General features: G+C 31.5%; 2 protein-coding genes across 2 annotated transcripts; both read right to left on the bottom strand.

Moving 5' to 3' along the window:
* Positions 1 to 15,067: 15,067 nt before the first annotated feature.
* Positions 15,068 to 16,413, bottom strand: LOC139511692 (neuronal acetylcholine receptor subunit alpha-6-like). The gene has a single exon (XM_071298713.1). It carries the CDS (start codon positions 16,359 to 16,361, stop codon positions 15,159 to 15,161), a length of 1,203 nt encoding a protein of 400 aa, XP_071154814.1. The 5' UTR covers positions 16,362 to 16,413; the 3' UTR covers positions 15,068 to 15,158.
* Positions 16,414 to 20,940: 4,527 nt separating this feature from the next.
* LOC139510514 (neuronal acetylcholine receptor subunit alpha-6-like) lies at positions 20,941 to 22,401 on the bottom strand. Its single transcript, XM_071297087.1, has one exon. The coding sequence runs from the start codon at positions 22,292 to 22,294 to the stop codon at positions 21,089 to 21,091; it is 1,206 nt and encodes a 401-aa protein (XP_071153188.1). The 5' UTR covers positions 22,295 to 22,401; the 3' UTR covers positions 20,941 to 21,088.
* Between the last annotated feature and the right edge of the window lie 1,794 nt (positions 22,402 to 24,195).

Below are 24,195 nucleotides of genomic sequence, written 5' to 3'. Positions count from 1 at the left end.
TTACCATAAAATATTGCAAAAAGGGGGGGTGAACATGTCACATATCCCCACAAAGTTTGGACAGTCATACAGAAAACAGCCTATATTACATACATTACATAATCTTGATGTTCATATTAACCCAATACGAAGGCTATTTTAGTACTCAGCTATCCAAAAATTAATTTTATTGCACACTAGCTCTCATATTTGAAAAATCCACAGGGTCCAAAATGCGAAACTACACACCTAACTGTGGAGTGCTACCTTTAGGTGACATTTTTCCCCTCCTGACTCAATTTTTAATATATGTTCTGTGTTCTACTAGCTGTTACGATTAAAATGGTACATTAGTTTTTAAAATTGGTTCAATGATAAAGATTTTATGACGGTTAGCACTAATATTGAAACGCGACAAAAAGTGATTTAAAAATAAATGCTTGATCATAGTAAAACGTCAAATCTGTATCATTTTTGGGGTAAATTTCAAAAACTTTTCCCTTTTTTCTGTTTATAATTATAAAATTACCTTAAAAGAAGAAAAATTGTACAATTTTTAGGTATTTGAAAGCACTTATATGTCAATTTTGCTGTAAATAGCATACCTAACCTTGGTTTAGAAGCTCTCAAGCAGGGTATTAATTTCTAACAGAACTGGCATCATTAACTTTAATTAATGCCAAATTATAATATAAAATCTTGCTAAAAATGTTTATTTGACTTATTCACATTCAAAAATATAAAGCAATACATTCTGAGGATATCATATAAAGCGCAATATTTTGTTACAAGAGCGAAGTTAATGGAGTACAAATATAAGACCGCAACATGTCTAAGTGTCAAAATGTGTATATTTGGTTGCTAAGGACAGTAAACAATAAAATAAACATAAATTGCAATCCTAGCAGATTTTTTACCTTCAGAACTCAAACAAGAACACAAAAGACTTTAGATTTGTGATGAAATTTATCTTAAAAAGTGCATTTCTGTGCTTTCTGATGTTCCATAAGGTAGCACTCCACAGTTAGAAAATAAAATTAAAAATGAGCCACAAAATATTTTATCATCTCCTATTCCTGGATTTCTAATACATTAACCTAACTGTTTGTGTTGTACATGTGCATATGTATGTAATCAGTATCTTCCATAGATTTGATTTTTAAAAGTTAAAAGGGTGAAAAATAATTCCTTTTATTTGTATCCATGGCAACATTCTGCATTTATTTACCATAAAATATTGAAAAAAGGGCGGTGAACATGTCACATATCCCCACAAAATTTGTATCAAACTAGAATTTCAATGTCTTTGAGTGATACCTTTTTAGAAACTGTTGACATTTATCTTCCTTATGATCAAATAAAAAATGGGTGTCTTTCACCTCATTTTTTTTAGTAAAATCTAATCACAAAGTTCGTGCGAAAAAAAGTTGGAAAAAAATATTACAATAATTGCCGGAACAATGTATTGTAAGGACATGCAAATACGGACAGTCATACAGAAAACAGCCTATATTACATACATTACATAATCTTGATGTTCATATTAACCAAATACGAAGGCTATTTTAGTACTCAGATGTCCAAAAATGAACTTTATTGCACACTAGCTCTCATATTTGAAAAATCCACAGGGGCCAAAATGCGAAACTACACACCTAACTGTGGAGTGCTACCTTAGTCTTTAGAATTCTATATTGTGTGTCTTGTGTACTATGATTTGTCTGTTTGTCTTTTCCTTTTTTAGCCATGGCGTTGTCATTTTTTTTTTTATCCTTGAGTTTGACTGTCCTTTTGGTATGTTTCGACCCTCGTAGTACACATTTTTGTTTAAGGACAAGCTGAAGAAGGCCTCCAGGTGCGGGATTTTCTCGCTGTATTTAAGATCAATTGTTGGCCTTCGGCTTCTTACTGCTCTGTTTTACCCATTTCCATTCTCAATTTTATTACTATTTATTAAAGATATGCTACAATAACGGCATAGAAGGATAACAATCGTTAAAAAGGTTATGTGTATCAATTTGCACTATGATAGTTATCGTCTTTTATTCAAAAGCAAAACATCTTATACAAGTAACATAGACAAATATGTTAGCATGCATAAAAGTTTAATAATCAACGTCAGTCAATTGTAAACAAAAAATAACAATACCAAGGATCTGCTTACTTTTCAAAATAATAACTGTTGTGAGGACTTAGTACTTAATACATAGAACGAATGTTCGAGTTATCATATCTGTCAATTTTAATGATAAATAAAGCACAAATACAAATACGGAAAAGGTAGCGATCACATTTACTAAAAGTAAAATATTCCAACCACAGTTAAAATTTCTGTCAATGTCAGACCATGTGATAAAGACATCGTGTCTTGTATCCTGAGCTGGAGTGAAATTCATCTTCTGATATTTCTGCTGGATATATCTCACCGGACTAAAAAAGATTCTTACTATACACGAAGGTCTATCTTCTAAACATCGTGTTTGTAAATAAATACTTATTGCAACCACTAAAATTGTAATTCCGCTGATCAAAATCTGAAAACTGATTAGAAATGTGAGGAATTATATCGTCAATGAAGAGGAAGGCATGTTTTGACCTATAAATGTAAGAAACACAATCATTGTCAAAAACTGTGACATACAGAATCCAAGTTTTTCGTCACATTCTGTTGGTATGACAATAACAAACAAATTAATTGCCATTAGAATAACAAATGGAAATGCTGTTGTAATCAAATGATAAGAAGATCGTCTTTTTAAAATTAAAGTGTAATAAATACCTGAATAAGTGGACGAACTATCCGTATAATTCACTTTGTACTGGAATGGATTTGCTGATAAATTGAGAATATCCCATTCACCATTTGCAACAAAGTGGACATCCGATATTTCTAATCCTGACCAAATCGAGTTTAAAACAACGCTTGTGTTGTCATGATACTAGGCTACCATTCAGATTTCGCATGTCTGTGTATCAAAAGGATATTTTGAAACATCAACTGCGCATGAAGTTTGCAATTCGTTTGCTGGAAACCATGTCATGTAACCGCTTGATGGGACAATCACATGCTCTTTATTAACTCAAGTAATGGGCATGTCCCTTACATCGTTTACAATATATATTTCGGAAACCCATACATCACTGACTTTAACTGTCAGTCTTGATATGTTTTTATATTCCAAGTACTGATCCCAATTGAATATTTCATTTTTCCATGTAAAGTACCAGAAAACCGACACCGTCAGAACTTGTGGATTATCTTTTAGTCCCTGTAGCGCCATCAAGTATAGTTTTACATTAACATTTGATGGGCGATTAGAGTCCATAATTGGAAGTAGTTCAGGGTTGCAATATTTAGACAAATTCTGTCTAAGCAATCGCTTCTTTTCGTAGTTGTTCGAACTACAACAACTAACAGCTACCAAAACAACAATGAAAGTTATAGAAAACACCTAAATATTCTAAGTATTACAATACCGAAAACACACTTTTCACCGCTTATCTGACAGTGTGTGATGTTTGATCCTAGATGCTTACTTTTTATGTCTGTATCATATGTCTGTTATAATGATCATGTCTCAAGTCTTTTATGGTAGGCATCTTGTTACATAAAGTTCTGATGACTTTTTATATATATATATAGATACTGCAGTGGATGGTCACACTTTGATGAAATTAAATATCTATTTATTACATTGTTTGTCTAGCAGATGAAGCGATTTTTATCCATAAATGTACTTTTTTTATTGTATCAACTTTTTAATTTCGAGTTTAATAATGTTATTACTCTGGAGTGTTCTATGTTATAGAGGCAAAAGTCTAGGTTCTATCACTTTCAAATCACACGAGTTTAAGGTAGATCATAAGGATATACTTTTTGAGATAGAATTTTCTTAAACTTTGCCAAAAGGAAGATTTTCAAAAATGTACTAAAAAGTATGGGTCACCGCGCTATTTTTCAAGCTATGAATTGTTGAAAAGTGCCTAAATTTGGTTAGTTTGTTCATGGAAAAGGAAGATTTTGTAATGTGTTTTAAGAAAATAAAAATAAAAAATGGTGTCACCGAACTTGTTTTCTTGCTACAAGTAAAAATTAAAAATCTCCTTATAAGTCCAGTATATATTTTTTAATAAAAGAGTTATCTCCCCTTCAATGGCATAAAAACAAAATAATTCAAAAAACTTAAAATTTGATATGTGTTTAAATATTATCAATAATACAATAAATAACCAAGTTTTCTTTATATAAATATCGTATCTTTAAATTGCAAATCTGTTACAAATTTGTAGATTTGGGCAAATACCTAGACCGATATTGTACTGAGATTGATGAAATAAAAGTTGTGATTATAATAATATAATAATGACGTTAAAATTCCTTTACCTCAAACATGTTATTGTGTGTTGATTCTTGCACAATTCAGTTAGAAGCACTGTTGATTTTTAGTTGTAAATCCAAAGTGAATTCTGCTTACAAATAAAAAAAAATTTCAAATTGCAATTCTAATTTCTGCAAACTGGATATTTAAAGCATATCGCAATATAAATTTTAGCATTCAGTTTGCTTTATAATGTGGATGCATCAATTTCATCTTTCATATTTTGTTTTTGGATGCTTTCAATTGTTCTTATTCGTGTTAATGAAGCTGGGTTTTTTTACATGGTAGATATGGCATAGAGAAATTGAAAGTTCGTATAAAGTGTAACACTGTGTTATGCAACATTTAAGAAAGTTTTGCAGTATTACACAAGCTTCGGGGGGACTTTTCATATACTGATGAATAGTTTGATCTCATAAAACATCTCAAGTTGTAAAGGTTTCCTGAAGTAAATTCAAACAAGCCAAATATTCTACAAGGAAAACTTGGTTTTGAAAAATTTCTTTTTTGCAGACCTTTTATGAAAACCTGAAAATCCTTTAAGATATGTTTGGTTATGTCAAATCATCAAAGATACAAAAATTCACACCTGTTATGCGTTTCGTCTACAAATAACTCATGAGTGACGCTCAAAAGAAAAGTGCTTATAAGACTAAAATACGAAATTCGAAAAGGTGGAATACATCTCAGGTTTTTTATTCCTGCGGAGTTAATCTTAAGTATTTTGAAAATTCCAAGGTTTATATTAAGAAACCCAAACAAGGGTTCAGAATACCTTATAGATGATAACCACATTTAAAAGACACATACCAACCTCTCACTGTAGTGTTTTGCATTTAAATAAGAAATTTCAAAACTCGCAATCCGCGAGTGAAATTAATATCGGTACATGCACGTGGTTTTTTTTTGCGGAAGAAATAGTTAATGATTAGCTTATGCACTGATATTCAGGATAATAATAGGCATTTGAGTTATCATGGATATTTATTCTGGGTTTAAATCTAATGGTTTTTTTTAATTCGGATGTTAAACTTCCTACTCCAAGTGGTTGGACTCGGACAGATTCATTTATGAATCCCTCGTATTCCAAGTATTTACAACGTAAAAGATTGAATTAATAAAAAAAAAAAAGATTAAATTATAATTTATTAAGAGTGCACAAAACACATGAGGAAGTCTATCACATACTGTAAGTATAGATAATTCAAGTTTGTCTATGATCTTTACAAGTGTTTGTCGAGAACTGCGATGTATCTAAGTTAGGAATAAACCTCTTACATATTTTGTATGAACGGAAATTTTGTGTAATCACAGTTGGAAGAGCGACTTGATATTTGCGATAGAACACAAATAAAGTAGGTTAATATCATCACAATTTGAAAGACTCGATTGTATGAAGGCAAAAGTTATAGTGATCAATTAACATAAAGACACATAGTTCCTGGCTTTAGAATTGCATAAATAATAACAAAACTAATACGAAATAATTTTTGCACTCAACGATAACGAAATTTTGTTTTCCACGAACTTATATATTGAAGTACCTTCCTTAAGTCAGGAACTTTGTCAACCTTCGCGTTTGTTTTAAATTTGTCTTTCAAAAAATGCGAACCTCATGGCTTATCTTGGTAGTACCTAATAAGTTTAATGTTTACCCTGTTTTTGACTAAGGACAATTGATATATGGTACTCACATATCCTTTATAAGGAATGGGTGGTATACATACGGACAGTCATACAGAAAACAGCCTATATTACATACATTACATAATCTTGATGTTCATATTAACCCAATACGAAGACTATTTTAGTACTCAGATGTCCAAAAATGAATTTTATTGCACACTAGCTCTCATATTTGAAAAATCCACAGGGGCCAAAATGCGGAACTACACACCTAACTGTGGAGTGCTACCTTAAGGTGACATTCCCCCCCCCCCCCCACCCCCTCCTGCTTCAATTTTTAATATTTGTTCTGTGTTCTACTAGCTGTTACGATTAAAATGGTACATTAGTTTTGAAAATTGGTTCAGTGATAAAGATTTTATGACGGTTAGCACTGATATTGAAACGCGACAAAAAGTGATTTAAAAATAAATGCTTGATCATAGTGAAAAACGTCAAATCTGTCTCATTTTTTGGGTAAATTTCAAAAACTTTTCCCTTTTTTCTGTTTATAATCATAAAATTACCTTAAAAGAAGAAAAATTGTACAATTTTGAGGTATTTGAAAGCACTTATATGTCAATTTTGCTGTAAATAGCATACCTAACCTTGGTTTAGAAGCTCTCAAGCAGGGTATTAATTTCTATCAGTTCTGGCATCATTAACTTTAATTAATGCCAAATTATAATATAAAATCTTGCTTAAAATGTTTATTTGACTTATTCACATTCAAAAATATAAAGCGATACATTCTGAGGATATTATATAAAGCTCAATATTTTGTTACAAGAGCGAAGTTAATGGAGTACAAATTTAAGACCGCAACATGTCTAAGTGTCAAAATGTGTATATTTGGTTGCTAAGGACAGTAAACAATAAAATAAACATGAATTGCAATCCTAGCAGATTTTTTACCTTCAGAACTCAAACAAGAACACAAAAGACTTTAGATTTGTGATGAAATTTATCTTAAAAAGTGCATTTCTGTGCATTCTGATGTTCCATAAAGTAGCACTCCACAGTTATAAAATAAAATTAAAAATGAGCCACAAAATATTTTATCATCTCCTATTCCTGGATTTCTAATACATTAACCTAACTGTTTGTGTTGTACATGTGCATATGTATGTAATCAGTATCTTCCATAGATTTGATTTTCAAAAGTTAAAAGGGTGAAAAATAATTCCTTTTAGTTGTATCCATGGCAACATTCTGTATTTATTTACCATAAAATATTTCAAAAAGGGGGGTGAACATGTCACATATCCCCCCAAAATTTGGATCAAACTAGAATTTCAATGTCTTTGAGTGATACCTTTTTAGAAATTGTTGACATTTATCTTCCTTATGATCAAATAAAAAATGGGTGTCTTTCACCTCATTTTTTTTAGTAAAATCTAATCACAAAGTTCGTGCGACAAAAAGTTGGAAAAAAACATTACAATAATTGCCGGACCAATGTATTGTAAGGACATGCAAATACGGACAGTCATACAGAAAACAGCCTATATTACATACATTACATAATCTTGATGTTCATATTAACCCAATACGAAGGCTATTTTAGTACTCAGATGTCCAAAAATGAATTTTATTGCACACTAGCTCTCATATTTGAAAAATCCACAGGGGCCAAAATGCGAAACTACACACCCAACTGTGGAGTGCTACCTTAAGGTGACATTTTTCCCCTCCTGCCTCAATTTTAAATATATTTTCTGTGTTCTACTAGCTGTTACGATTTAAATGGTACATTAGTTTTTAAAAGTGTTTCAGTAATAAAGATTTTATGACGGTTAGCAGTTGATGTTGAAACGCGACAAAAAGTGATTTAAAAATAAATGCTTGATCATAGTGAAAAACGTCAAGTCTGTCTCATTTTCGGGGTAAATTTAAAAAAAAAATCCTTTTTTCTGCTTAAAATCATAAAATTACCTTAAAAGAGGAAAAATTGTACAATTTTTAGGTATTTGAAAGCAGTTATATATCAATTTTGCTGTAAATAGCATACCTAACCTTAGTTGAGAAGCTCTCAAGCAGGGTATTAGTTTCTAACAGTACTGAATTATATTGCACACTAGCTCTCATATTTGAAAAATCCACAGGGGCCAAAAGGCGAAACTACGCACCTAACTGTGGAGTGCTACCTTAGTCTTTAGAATTCTATGTTGTGTGTCTTGTGTACTATTATTTGTCTGTTTGTCTTTTCCTTTTTTAGCCATGGCGTTGTCAGTTTATTTTTGATCCTTGAGTTTGACTGTCCCTTTGGTATGTTTAGGGACAAGCTGAAGAAGGCCTCCAGGTGCGGGATTTTCTCGCTGTATTTAAGATCAATTGTTGGCCTTCGGCTTCTAACTGCTCTGTTTTACCCATTTCCATTCTCAATTTTATTACTATTTATTAAAGATATGCTACAATAACGGCATAGAAGGATAACAATCGTTAAAAAGGTTATGTGTATCAATTTGCACTATGATAGTTATCGTCTTTTATTCAAAAGCAATACATCTTATACAAGTAACATAGACAAATATGTTAGCATGCATAAAAGTTGAATAATCAACGTCAGTCAATTGTAAACAAAAAATAACAATACCAAGGATCTGCTTACTTTTCAAAATAATAACTGTTGTGAGGTACTTAATACATAGAACGAATGTTCGAGTTATCATATCTGTCAATTTTAATGATAAATAAAGCACAAATACAAATACGGAAAAGGTAGCGATCACATTTACTAAAAGTAAAATATTCCAACCACAGTTAAAATTTTTGTCAATGTCAGACCATGTGATAAAGACATCGTGTCTTGTATCCTGAGCTGGAGTGAAACTCATCTTCTGATATTTCTGCTGGATATATCTCACCGGACTAAAAAAGATTTTTACTATCTTCTAAACATCGTGTTTGTAAAAAAAATACTTATTGCAACCACTAAAATTGTAATTCCGCTGATCAAAATCTCTAAACTGATTAGAAATGTGAGGAATGATATCGTCAATGACGAGGAATGCATGTTTTGACCTATAAATGTAAGAAACACAATCATTGTCAAAAACTGTGACACACAGAATCCAAGTTTTTCGTCACATTCTGTTGGTATGACAATAGCAAACAAATTAATTGCCATTAGAATAACAAATGGAAATGCTGTTGTAATCAAAAGATAAGAAAATCGTCTTTTTAAAATTAAATTATAATAAATACCTGAATAAGTGGACGAACTATCCGTTTAATTCACTTTGTACTGGAATTGATTTGCTGATAAATTGAGAATATCCCATTCACCATTTGCAACAAAGTGGACATCAGATATTTCTAATCCTGACAAATCGAGTTTAAAACAACGCTTGTGTTGTCATGATACTAGGCTACCATTCAGATTTCGCATGTCTGTGTATCAAACGGATATTTTGAAACATCAACTGCGCATGAAGTTTGCAATTCGTTTGCTGGAAACCATGTTATGTAACCGCTTGATGGGACAATCACATACTCTTTATTAACTCAAGTAATGGGCATGTCCCTTAAATCGTTTACAATATATATTTCGGGAACCTATACATCACTGACTTTAACTGTCAGTCTTGATATGTTTTTATATTCCAAGTACTGATCCCATTTGAATATTTCATTTTGCCATGTAAAGTACCAGAAAACCGACACCGTCAGAACTTGTGGATTATCTTTTATTCCCTGTAGCGCCATCAAGTATAGTTTTACATTAACATTTGATGGGCGATTAGAGTCCAGAATTGGAAGTAATTCAGGGTTGCAATATTTAGACAAATTCTGTCTAAGCAATCGCTTCTTTTCGTAGTTGTTCGAACTACAACAACTAACAGCTACCAAAACAACAATGAAAGTTATAGAAAACACCTAAATATTCTAAGTAGTACAATACCGAAAACACACTTCTCACCGCTTATCTGACAGTGTGTGATGTTTGATCCTAGTTGCTTACTTTTATGTCTGTATCATATGTCTGTTATAATGATCATCTCTAAAGTCGTTTATGGTAGGCATCTTTTTACTTAAATTTCTGATGACTTTTTATATAAATATATAGATACTGCAGTGGATGGTCACACTTTGATGAAATTAAATTATTTATTTAGTACATTGTTTGTCTAGCAGATGAAGCGGTTTTTATCCATAAATGTACTTTTTTGATTGTATCAACTTTTTAATTTCGAGTTTAATAATGTTATTGCTCTGGAGTGTTCCATGTTATAGAGGCAAAAGTCTATGTTCTATCACTTCCAAATCACACGAGTTTAAGGTAGATCATAAGTATATACTTTTTGAGATAGAATTTTCTTAAACTTTGCCAAAAGGAATATTTTCAAAAATGTACTAAAAAGTATGGGTCACCGCGCTATTTTTCAAGCTATGAATTGTTGAAAATTGCCTAAATTTGGTTAGTTTGTTCATGGAAAAGGAAGATTTTATAATGTGTTTTAAGAAAATAAAAAGAAAAATTGGTGTCACCGAACTTGTTTTCTTGCTACAAGTAAAATTTAAAAATCTCCTTATCAGTCCAGTATATATGTTTTAATAAGAGAGTTATCTCCCCTTCAATGGCATAAAAACAATATAATTCAAAAAACTTAAAATTTGATATGTGTTTAAATATTATCTTTAAATTGCAAATCTGTTACAAATTTGTAGATTTGGGCAAATACCTAGACCGATATTGTACTGAGATTGATGAAATAAAAGTTTTGATTATAATAATATAATAATGACGTTAAAATACCTTTACCTCAAACATGTTATTGTGTGTAGATTCTTGCACAATTCAGTTAAAAGCACTGTTGATTTTTAGTTGTAAATCCAAAGTGAATTCTGCTTACAAATGAATCTTTTTTTCAACAGTTAACTTTTTATCAAATTGCAATTCTAATTTCTGCAAACTGGATATTTAAAGCATATCGCAATATAAATTTTAGCATTCAGTTTGCTTTATAATGTGGATGCATCAATTCCATCTTTCCTATTTTGTTTTTGGATGCTTTCAATTGTTCTTATTCTCGTTAATGAAGCTGGTAGATATGGCATAGAGAAATTGAAAGTTCGTATAAAGTGTAACACTGTGTTATGCAACATTTAAGAAAGTTTTGCAGTATTACACAAGCTTCGTGGGGACTTTTTATATACTGATGAATAGTTTGATCTCATAAAACATCTCAAGTTGTAAAGGTTTCTTGAAGTAAATTCAAACAAGCCAAAAATTCTACAAGGAAAACTTGGTTTTGAAAAATTTCTTTTTTGCAGACCTTTTATGAAAACCTGAAAATCCTTTAAGATATGTTTGGTTATGTCAAATCATCAAAGATATAAAAATTCACACCTGTTCTGCGTTTCGTCTACAAATAACTCATGAGTGACGCTCAAAAGAAAAGTGCTTATAAGACCAAAATACGAAATTCGAAAAGGTGGAATACAGCTCAGGTTTTCTATTCCTGCGGAGTTAATCTTAAGTATTTTGAAAATTCCAAGGTATATATTAAGAAACTCAAACAAGGGATCAGAATACCTTATAGATAACCACATTTAAAAAACAAGGGCTCAGAATACCTTATAGATAACCACATTTAAAAGACACATACCAAGCTCTCACTGTGGTGTTTTGCATTTAAATAAGAAATTTGAAAACTCGCAATCCGCGAGTGAAATTAATATCGGCACATGCACGTGTTTTCTTGGCGGAAGAAATAGTAAATGATTAGCTTATGCACTGATATTCAGGATAATCATAGGCATTTGAGTTATCATGGATATTTATTCTGGGTTCAAATCTAATGGGTTTTTTTTATTCGGATGTTAAACTTCCTACTCCAAGTGGTTTGACTCGGACATATTCATTTATGAATCCCACGTATTCCAAGTATTTACATCGTAAAAGATTGAATTAATAAAAAAAAAATTAAATTATAATTTATTAAGAGTGCACAAAACACATGAGGAAGTCTTTCACATACTGTAAGTATAGATAATTCAAGTTTGTCTATGATCTTAACAAGTGTTTGTCGAGAACTGCGATGTATCTAAGTTAGGAATAAACCTCTTACATATTTTGTATGAACTGAAATGTTGTGTAATCACAGTTGGAAGAGCGACTTAATATTTGCGATAGAACACAAATAAAGTAGGTTAATATCATCACAATTTGAAAGACTCGATTGTATGAAGGCAAAAGTTATAGTGATCAATAAACATAAAGACACATAGTTCCTGGCTTTGGAATTGAATAAATGATAACAAAACTAATACGAAATAACTTTTGCACTCAACGATAACGAAATTTTGTTTTCCACGAACTTATATATTGAAGTACCTTCCTTAAGTCAGGAATTTTGTCAACCGTCGCGTTTGTTTTAAATTTCTATGTATTAAGTGTCTTTCAAAAATTGCGAACCTCATGGCTTATCTTGGTAGTCCCTAATAAGTTTAATGTTTACCCTGTTTTTGACTAAGGACAATTGATATATGGTACTCACATATCCTTTATAAGGAATGGGTGGTATACATTTAAAAATACGCCGAAATTCTAAGGAAAACACGATATTTAATTGATCAAAAATAACGCTGGATCCTATAATTCGATTTTTAACAAAACCTCACGCGAAGGAGTTTATATTGAAAATTGCAATGTCTATATTAAACAAATGCAACCTGCAAACAAAGCACTTTTAGTAATTTCTGACATTTTTTCGAGGAGAATCAATTTCTAGCATTAAGCTATACGATTCTGTTGATAATTGCTTTTTATACAGCAAGTTCTCCGGTAAGAAAATTCATTTCAAGTTCTCAAGATAACCGTGAGTATTCTATTTTCTACATTTGAAAATGCCTGTACCAAGTCAGGAATATGACAGTTCTTGTCCATTCATTTTTGATGTGTTTTGTTATTTGATTTTGCCATGTGATTATGGACTTTCCTATTAGATTTTCCTCTAAGTTCAGTAGTTATGTGATTTTACTTTCTATTTATCATTCAACAAATCTTTGTGACCCAGAAAAAAACATTTAAATATAAATGAAAATGATGACATTATCAACTATTTTATCGAAATGTCATTTCCCTTGTGTCATTCTCCATAACATATGCAAATGTCCAAGAGCATCATGGATCTTAGATCAAAATAATAACTTTTTATCATCGCAATCAAAATAAACACATAGTTATATATAACGATGCATTGGTATTTATAAAAACGAAGTCTATCAACGGGAGTAAATAAATGAAACGAAACCTGTATATGTGAATACATTTGACATTTTGGTACATGATATCTCCAACAAACATCCTACATTATGTCAATACTTGTATGTTTTGATTGGATCCTGTTAAACTTGTATTACATTTTTTATGATGACTTCTTTACACTTAAAAAAGTTGAAGTCGTGATTGGCATATCGTGACATGATATTGCTAAACCAAAGTCTGATATATAATATATAATTAGCAATTTGGCAGCTGTCAAAAGATTGCAAGACCCCTTAACATAAAAATGTCCATATTTTGAGTTGGAGATGATGAAGTTTTCTATAAATTTGTCCCAAAAGTTGTACAACACACTGTACAAATATTATTGAGAAAGCGCAGGTGGGATTTTTTAAATTTGCATTTATTGTCTGAAAGAAATGCACTCCCAAATAACTGGTCTCGGATCAGTATTGAGAAGTTATATTACAACAATTATGAAGATGCTCTACAATTCGTACTGTATAAGATGTCTGAAGAGAAAAAGCATGTGTTACAGCACAACATGTGTGCCAGACCAAGAACAAAGCAGTTATATCACAACACATCATAACCACAGTTAGGGTCTTATATATAATGAATTTTGCCTTGACTTTGACCACCCTGGACACTTTACAAGAAATTATTTTTGTAAACCCTGATAGAATTATTGACAGATTATTTTAATCGAAAGAGCTATATTTCAGAATTTAAACCAAAAACGGGCACAGTAAAAGTACTTGGTTCCAACACAAAAAGAGAAAACAAAAATCAGGTTTTTCATTTTAAAAAAGGGGACAATCTCTGATGACCAACTGTGAGGTGACCTTTGCAGTGTTAAAAGTCAAAATCAAAATGATGAAAACGTTTAAAAGTTTTATTTTATTTCGGAGAACGCAATCGTTTTTTTTAAACGGAGGAAAATAGCTAGTTGACTCGTGTATCCAGTAAGGTTCATTGTAAACCATATATTTATAGATTAACAAATTTGAAAAATATGCACCGAATGTGTTTTTTCATGAACAATCTAAGCAAACTTTGGCAATTTTGAACGACTCGTACCTTGAAAAATAGCGCGGTGACCGATACTTTTTATCATTTTTGTGAAAAAAAGCATAGTAAAATCTTCATTTTGGCAAAGTATAAGAAAATTCTGTTATTTTTTTTCTATACCACTGATCTACCTTAATAAATCAAAATACTGGCCTATAGCTGTAAAGGAATAAATTATTTTAAAAGTTCGTTATCGTTATACATATAATGGAACGTGATGCGACTGTCATACAAGTTATAGATTAAGCGCTTTAAAACCAGGTTCAATCCACAATTTTCTACATTTGAAAATGCCTGTACCAAGTCAGGATATGACAGTTGTTGTCCATTCGTTTGATGTGTTTTGTCATTTGACTAGAGACTTTCCGTTTTAAATTTTACTCGGAGTTCAGTATTTTTGTGATTTTACTTTTTACATTTGGTAATATTTTCAATAATGTGCTAAATACTTTCATAACAGTATACTGTTATATGAGACTAGCTTAACGCATCGAGTACTCATTTCCCCTAAATATATGAACTGTTCTGAAAACTCATCAAGTCAAATCAGATATAGGACAAAAGTGAAACATCAATCTCTTTAATGCAATGAAAATCAAAAGTATAAAGGCATGGCTTTTTATATTTATAAAATATTCCAGAACTTCTCCGACTGCAGACTAGAAGAACAACATTTGTAATATGTTTTTGTTTTAACATTTTCTTTCATGAAGATCAATTAGATAAATAAGTTATAGAGCAATATATTATTACAAAAATATATGTTTAATTGATTAGTGATAAACGCACATTAAAAGAAAGAATGTATACGTCGTCATATGTCTTTTCCAAAGCTAAATAATCACAAATACAAATATGGAAACAGTAGCGACCACATTCAGAAAAAGTAAAATATTCAAACTACAATTAATTTTTTTGTTAATGTCAAGCCATGTGACGAAGTCTTCGTTTCTTGAATCCTGCGCCTGATTGCAACACTTTTTACTATCGTTCTGCAGAAAATATCTAATCGGACTAAACATGATTCTAACTAAACATGAAGGTATATCTTCTATTTTTCGGGTTTGTGAATAAATACTTATTGCAACAAATAAAATTGTAACTCCGCTTATCAAAATCTGCAAACTGATGAGAAATGTGAGGTTCGATATTGTCAATGACGAGGAAGGCATGTTTTGCGCTATCAAGTTTAGAAACACAATCATTGTCAAAAACTGTGACATACAGAATCCAAGTTTTTCGCCACACTCTGTTGGAATAACGCTGACCAATAAATTAATTGCCATTAAAATTACAAATGGAAACATTATTGTAATTAAATGGTAGGCATATCGTCTTTTCAAAATTAAAGTATAACCAATGCATGAATAAGCGGATGAATTGTCTGCATAATCCGTGTTCTGGTATGGATATGATGATAAATTAAGAATTTCCCATTCTCCATTTTCAACAAAGTGGACTTCTGATATTTCTATTCCTGTTCCAATTGTGTTAAGAAAAAAGCTTTTGTTGTCATGATACCAAGCCTCCATTCTAATGCTACATGCCTGTGTATCAAACGGATATTTTGTAACATCAACTGAACATGAAGTTTGCAATTCCTTTGCTGGAAACCAAGTCATGTAACCGTTTGATTTGACAATTACATACTCTTTATTATCTCCATAACTTCTTATAGGCATGTCCTTTATATCATTTACAATATATATTTCGGGAACCCATACATCACTGGCTTTTACTGTCAGTCTTGATATATTGTCATACTCCAAGTAATGATCCCATCCAAATATTTCATCTTTCCATGTAAAGTACCAGAAAACCGACACCGTTAGAACTTGTGATTTATCTTCGAGTCCTTGTAGCGCCATTACGTAAAGTTTGACATTTACCTGCAATGGGTGATAAGAGTCCAGAACCGGAAGCATTTCAGGTTTGTAATGTTTAGACAAATTCTGTCTTAGTAATCGCTCTCTTTCGTAATTCCCATTACAACAAATAACAGTTACCAAAATAACAAACCATGGTATAGCAAACATTTTGTTGAAAGTTCTGAGTAGAACAATACCGAACGCACACTTTTCTGCATTATGTTTGATTGCATTAAAATTGTTTGTCGTCTGGTGGTGTTTTTTTCCATTTATTATCATTCCGATAGAGTCAACTTAAATATTAATATAATATCCTTTTAATGTCTCTTTGTGAGGTCCCCTTATGGATTCATTTATCAATGACTGTTAATTGCTCCTAGGAATAAATCCTTTAAAATATTTTCAATAAACTAACATTTTGTTTAGTCACGGAAGGAACAGCGATATTATATTTGCGATAGACTATGTACCAATTATCAGGTTGTCTGTATTTTGATATTGACACATATCAGCTATGATTTTCAACATGGAGGCTTTTGTCGAGTCAGCGCTGCGAACGAATTCAAAACGTCTTCAGATTATGTCGAGCAGTTGATATTTTACAATATAAAAATGATGAAAATCTGATATTTTATTTATCGGATTGTATTTGTGTATGTTCTTGCAGCAAACAGGAAGATGACTTGATAAGTTCGGATCAAACTGATAAACACATTATGACGTCGTTTATATGTCTTCGTAAAAGTTATTTAGGACGGGTTAACGTATTTATCGTCAAAAGACGTGATATGCATTTTTTCTTACGAAGTAAGTTAATTGATATCAGCAACCGCATCTTCATTTTGATATATATGATTTGACTCAACTGGGATCCTTGGGAACATTATTTTTTTTTAAAGTTCACTACTTAATAATAGAAAAAAGGACATTATCCAGCTTTTTCTCTGTTTAGGAAATAAAGTTTTGGAGTTATGTTTGTGTATTCCAAATTGCAAGATTTGCAGCAAATATAGGAAGATATCCCTAATATCTCATTCTTTTATATACCTTAAGGGGGCTCGCGGGTCTAAATCATTTTTTTTATTTAATATAGGATTTCTATATATTTTTCTATAAATGAACTTTATCTTATACTTAATAGAAAAATTAAATAAAAAAATAGGGTCACCGTTCATTTACGCTCACAATCTGCCTTTGAAAATAGCATACATTTTTGTTAATGTCCTTTTTTCTGTTGAACTAATAGAAGAAATAGCTGTAATATAGAAATAAAAAAATAACTGAATTACAGAAATCGCTTAAATTTTACAGTTATTTAGTTTATATACAGCTTATTCGAAAACAATAATAAAAAATAGGTCACCGATGAGTTAAAAAAAAATATTTCGATTTTAATGCCAAAAAATGGCATTTTTGCACCAAAGGGAGATAATCTGAAGCTTTTTCAATGAAATCTACATTTTAAAAGTCATCTGGGGCCAACAAGAATTGATTTTTTGGAATGATTTTAGTACCATATGATAAAGTAACAACTACTCAAGGTAATAAATAAAATTTGTAATGAAAAATAAATGTTTAATTTTTTTCTGAAAATCTTATACCCACGAGCCTCCTTAACATGTTTCCACATTTAAATAAAGTGTTTTTAACACTACTAAACTCATGACTTAATAGATACATTACTGAAAGTTACTCATGATAGTACACAAATATGATATTAAACTTTCTAATTGGTTGTTCGAGTCCTTTCTCAAGCGAATAATATTGTGATGGATGTCGGATGACATGGTGACGAGGGTAGAAGTGTTATTTAAAGCTAACGCTGCTAAATTTTCTTTGTAATATTTTAACATGGACGAGACATGTCTTTTCAAAAGGCAACTTTTAGAAAAAAAATTCATGACAAGGCGGAGATTATTTTGTCGGGTAACTTTCTGACGAAGACATCACTTTTGAAATGCCCTCAAAAACTCTTCTTAAAAGTTCGTTTAAAATTTCTTTTGGCATTTATTGAACATTCATGATATTTTTCGTTTTGGTTTCGTGATGATTTACAAATATAATTCACAAGTGGATTCTGATAGACACAGAACTTTATCAGTACAAATACACTCAAAAACATTTTAATTTTCATGAAGACCAAAAGAAAAGGAATGGGTAGTATAACCTTAAGATTAAGCTTGAATTATAAGGATATTTCGGCATTTAGATAATTGAAAATGACGCAAAATTCTACAATTTGATTTTTCTTGAACCCACATACAAAGACGTTTATATTGGAAATTGCAATATCGTTATTACACAAGTGTTTAACTGCAAACAACGGACTCGAGAAAATTCCTGACATTTTCTCTGGGGAAATCGTTTTCTCGAACAACAAAATACAAATCCTTTGATAATTCTAAATTACACAAAAGTCGAACATTTCATTTCCTGAATTAAAAATTTTCATCACAACCATGAGATTTCTTTTAATCATTTAAACAAATGTGTGTCAGCCAAAAACTGTATAGAAGTATTTATTTAAATAGTGTCTTTACAACTTTTGCATTAAAAATTTCCGAACTTCATTTCCATTGTATTTTTCTCCGTAACATGTGCAATTATCGAGAAGCGTCTCTTGCATTATAGTTTCAGATCAAAGTAATCACTCTTTATCGTCTTGGTAAAAATAAACAAGTAGTTTTGTTTATAACGATGAAGTGTCATCTACAAAAACAAATTTATGAAACGGGGAGAAAGATGAAAGCAAAACCATTATATTTTATCCGTTAGCTATCCTTCTTTTGTATATGATATATTGTGTATTATTGTATACGATATATTTGCAAAAAATTTGACATTCTGAATACCGGCATATGAAGATACATGTACATTTTGAATTGCACAAGACACTGATTTCCAGTAAATATCTTGAGACTTCTATAGTTATTTGTATATAAAGTATAAACATAGTATGTATGGGCTTTGCTCATTGTTGAATTTTGTGAAATAACGATTTCATTTTGTCTCTGTCAGTGGCCAGAACCCCGATTTGGAAATTATTAGACGATGTCATGCGATGTTTACGAGAGCTGGGCAATAATATTTCATCAAACTTAATTAAATGCATGATAAGTTACAAAAAAGCATACCAAACATATTGATAGAAAGGTGAAGCATATGTTTTTGCATATATATTTTTCTGTCTTAAAGAGGTTTTTTTTCTACCTGACATTTTCATGGGAAAAATCCTGGTCTAAATGAAGATAAGCAGATCCAGGGGAAAATGAAGTTGATAACATAGGGCATCTGTGAAGCATGACTGAAGCGGGACACACTTATGAAAAGTTATGAATCAGTCACTGAGAGTGCATCAAATACAATCTTGTCTGACACACTGACAATCAGTTTCATTTTTAATTCTATACTATACAATCTTGTCTGACACACTGACAATCAGTTTCATTTTTAATTCTATACTGGCAAGGTCTTTACACTCAACCACAGCAACCGACCCACTAGTCTGACTTATCAAATTACTGCTTTAATAGCAATAATAGAAACTAACTAATCTTTTTTTTTATACAATCAGTTCCACCAACTTTTCATAAGCAAATGCACGAGATTTGACCAAAATTTAAAAAGATCAAAGAAAAATGCTGCCAAATAAGTATAACATGTATAAACATGCACCAGCGTTAAATGTGCGAGACTTAATGTGCGCCCTGTAAAATTTAGCTTTCAGTCTGTTAATGTAGATTCAGGTTGATATCAAAGACTGCTGGCATAGACAATATATGAAGTAAAACTACTTCAATTCATGACCTATTATTGCAAATATAGGCACCTGAAAATTTAATAATTATGATAATAAAATTTATTTCCCAATTTTTTTTAGCTATAATCCCCTATATGTTATTAAAGCTTCAGGCAACTGTATTTTATTAGGCATACTTGTGTGTGTCAGAAGTATTGGACATAGACTAGTCATATGAGAATAGTGAATAGTGAGACGATTGAAAGGAGGTAAAACATATGATAGTTTTGTAATGCTGAATGCCAAAGAAACTGACAAATAAGAGACATTGTCTCTTGAAAGCCATAGTGAAGACTAAATAAAACTTCTCTATAGTCAAAAAGGTTATCTTCAATCCCTGATTAATAAGATTTTTGAAGCTAATAACAAGAGTTAGACCAAAACCATCTTTTCCAACCCATGATAACCAAAATGAGGATCTTATACATAGTGGATAATGTTTTACTGTTGCCAGCCTGGAAATTTTTTCGAGAAATTGCTAAAAAAACAACAGATAGAACTTTTGAGTTCCTCAATTAGAGGCGCATTAGGGATATTGACACATTAGCAACTAAAATGTCTTAGAATTTGTTTTATTTCATTGTAATGGAATAATGAGTAATACAAGTCATAAGTTTAGACTTATCATTATTAAGTGACTTTGCCAAGTTGACACATGAACAAATATCCTCAAAGAACCCTTATTACTATAATAATAATAATTATCTTGTGAAATAAATGTCCTACTAACATACGGATCTACGAGGATAGCTTTAGTGAATCAAGTACTCAATTCCCATAAATGTTTGAGTTCCTCTTATAACACATGTATCTAAATCAAATATAAAACAATAATAGGATTTCAATCTTGTTCTTTTAAGGAAAATAAGAAGTATTAACGGCAACAAATTTTATTAAAAACAAATATGCATAAATATGACATAGAAAGATAGAATTCGTTTAATTAGTTTGTGTGTACCAATTTGTACCATGAAAATATCAGTTAATTGAAAACACAAATGTTGATACAAAGGATCTGCTTACTTTTTAACTGATAATTGGTGTAATGACATACAGAGAACGAATTTCGAGTTATCCTATCTGTCCATTTTCGTGTTTAATAAATCACAAATACAAATACGGAAAAAGTAGCGATCACATTTAGTAAAAGTAAAATATTCAAACCACAGTTAAGTTTTCTGTCAATGTCAAGCCATGTGATAAAGCATTCGTGTTTAGAATCCTGAGCTGGTGTAAAACTCGTCTTTAGATAATTCTGCTGGAAATATATCAACGGACTAAAAATGATTCTTGCTATACATGAAGGTATATCTTCTATGCTTCGGGTTTGTAAATAAATACTTATTGCAACTATTAAAATTGTAATTCCGCTTACCAAAATCTGCAAACTGATGAGAAATGTGAGGTACGATATCGTCAATGACGAAGAAGGCATGTTTTGTGCTATCAATGTAAGAAACACAATCATTGTCAAAAACTGTGACATACAGAATCCAATTTTTTCGCCACATTCTGTTGGAATGACGATCACCAATAAATTAATTGCCATTAAAATTACAAACGGAAACGCTGTTGTAATCAAATGGTAAGAGGACCGTCTTTTCAAAATTAAAGTATAATGTATACATGAATAAGCGGACGAATTATCAGCAAAATCTTCCTGATACTCAAATGGATATGCTGATAAATTTAGAATGTCCCATTCTCCATTTTCAACAAAGTGGACTTCCGATAATCCTATTCCTAATCCAATTGTGTTGAGAACAAAGCTTGTGTTGTCATGATACCACGTCTCCATTCGGATTTTGCATGCCTGTGTATCGAAAGGATATTTTGTAATGTCAATTGCACATGAAGTTTGCAATTCTTTTGCTGGAAACCATGTCATGTAACCGTTTGATCTGACAATCACATAATCTTTATTATATCCAGAACCTCTAATTGGCATGTCCCTTACATCGTTTACAATATATATTTCGGGAACCCATACATCGCTTACACTAACTATCAGTCTTGATATGTTCTTATATTCGATGTTATGGTCCCATCTGAATAATTCATCTTTCCATGTAAAGTACCAGAAAACCGAAGCCGTCAAAACTTGTGATTTATCTTCAAGTCCTTGCAGTGCCATTACGTAAAGTTTGGCATTTACCTGTAATGGATGATGAGAGTCGAGAATCGGAAGCAGTTCAGGGTTGTATCGTTTAGATAAATTTTGTCTTAGTAATCGCTTTCTTTCGTAATTCCCATTACAATAACTTACTGTTACAAAAACAACAACCACAGATATTGAAAACATTTTGTAAATAGTTTTCAATAGTACAATGTCGAACACAAACTGCTCACCTCTTATCTGTATAGTGTCAGATTTCGAAATGTTGTCAGTGAATGTCTGTATCAAATGACTCTTTTAATCGTAGTGTAGTAGTTTGTGGTAGAAAATCTTTTCCAAAATGATAGGTTCTTATGATTATTAGTATATAGAAATCATAATGAATCGTGACATTTTAATGAAATAAATTATCTGCATATTTATGAAATTGTTTGTCTGGCTAATGAAACGGTGTTTATCCATTCATTAACATTGCACCAACTCCAATTCATTTCATGTTTCTACATTTCATTTCCCTTGTGTGTTCTTTGTAATAGATGTAAATGTAAGATTTCTTTCATATGATAATCAAAAATGTTTCAGTTCTTTTGAGATGTTAAAACTGTATCCAAATTCTTATTATTGACGATTAGAAGTTATTTACAGAGACTGATATAAACGCAACAAACAAGATAACGACATTTACATAGGTAGAAAAACAAAAAACATCTCCATTAATGTCTCTTTGAAAGTTCTCTTGTGAATTCTTTTATTGATGAATTCAATTACTTTTAAGAAAACATCATTTCAAATATTTTCAATTGACTAACATTTAGTTTAGTCAAAGAAGGAACAGCTATATAATATTAACGATAGATGCACAAATAAACAGGTTACCTGCATGTTGATAAATATCAGGTGCGAATCAAAACATGGAACGTGTTGTTGAGTCAGCGAGGCGAGTTTAAATTTCTTCAAATTTTGTCGAGCAGTTGATACTTTGCGATATGCGATAAGATGGAAATCTGATAATTGTTTCATCAGATTGTATTTGTGTAGTCTGCGTTGTAGGAACATTTGTTTTGTCTTTGTTTTAAACTGCAAACATGAAGATGACTTAACAAGTTCAGGTTTAACTTCAGTGAAGACTAAACAATGTATAGGGGAGTGTAAAAGAAGAGGGACGAAAGATACCAAAGGGACAGTCAAACTCATAAATCCAAAACAAACTGACAACGCCATGGCTAAAAATGAAAAAGACAAACAGAAAAACAATAGTACACACGACACAACATAGAAAACTAAAGAATAAACAACACGAACCCCACCAAAAACTAGGGGTGATCTCAGGTGCTCCGGAAGGGTAAGCAGATCCTGCTCCACATGTGGCACCCGTCGTGTTGCTTATGTAATTACAAATCCGGTAAATTGTCTAATTCGGTAGGTCATATTCATGAAAGGGAAGGGGATTGTAGTTACGACGTAAGGAACATATCCGATATCATTTGTGAAACGGTTATTCCATAACGGTCAACCAACTCGTGATGGCGTCCGTAAAATTTACGAAGGGATGATTTCAACTTCACCATTTGGAACTCTTGGTTTAATAGCTTCCTTGTTAGCAGCAAACCTCTATCAAGAAAATCATGATAGGAAATGCAAGCACGGGAATATCGTATCAATTGGGAGATATATACCCCGTATGCAGGTGCTGCTGGAATGTTGCTACTTAGAAATGGAAAGTTCACAATTGGAAAGCTGAAATCATCTCTTTTGTCGTAAAGTTTTGTTTTCAACCGACCCTCATTGTCAATTTCTAGATGTAAGTCAAGATATGAAGCCGACTTAACTGTATCTGTAGTATCCTTTATCTCTAGTTCGATTGGATAGATGCGTTCCACATAGTCACCAAATTTTGAATTGTTTAGTGAAAGAACATCATCTATATAGCGGAAAGTAGAGTTAAAGGATATTGCTAACTTCTTATCTTTCTTCCTAAGAAGTTCCTGCATGAAGTCAGCCTCATAATAATAAAGAAACAAGTCGGCGAGTAGAGGGGCACAGTTTGTTCCCATTGGAATGCCGACAGTCTAATATATGCTTAAATT

Source organism: Mytilus edulis, chromosome 2 (assembly GCF_963676685.1).
Source record: "Mytilus edulis chromosome 2, xbMytEdul2.2, whole genome shotgun sequence".
NCBI classification, from domain to species: Eukaryota; Metazoa; Mollusca; class Bivalvia; order Mytilida; family Mytilidae; genus Mytilus; species Mytilus edulis.
The sequence above is the reverse complement of the archived record's forward strand: the minus strand, read 5'-3'. Positions and strand labels throughout refer to the sequence as shown.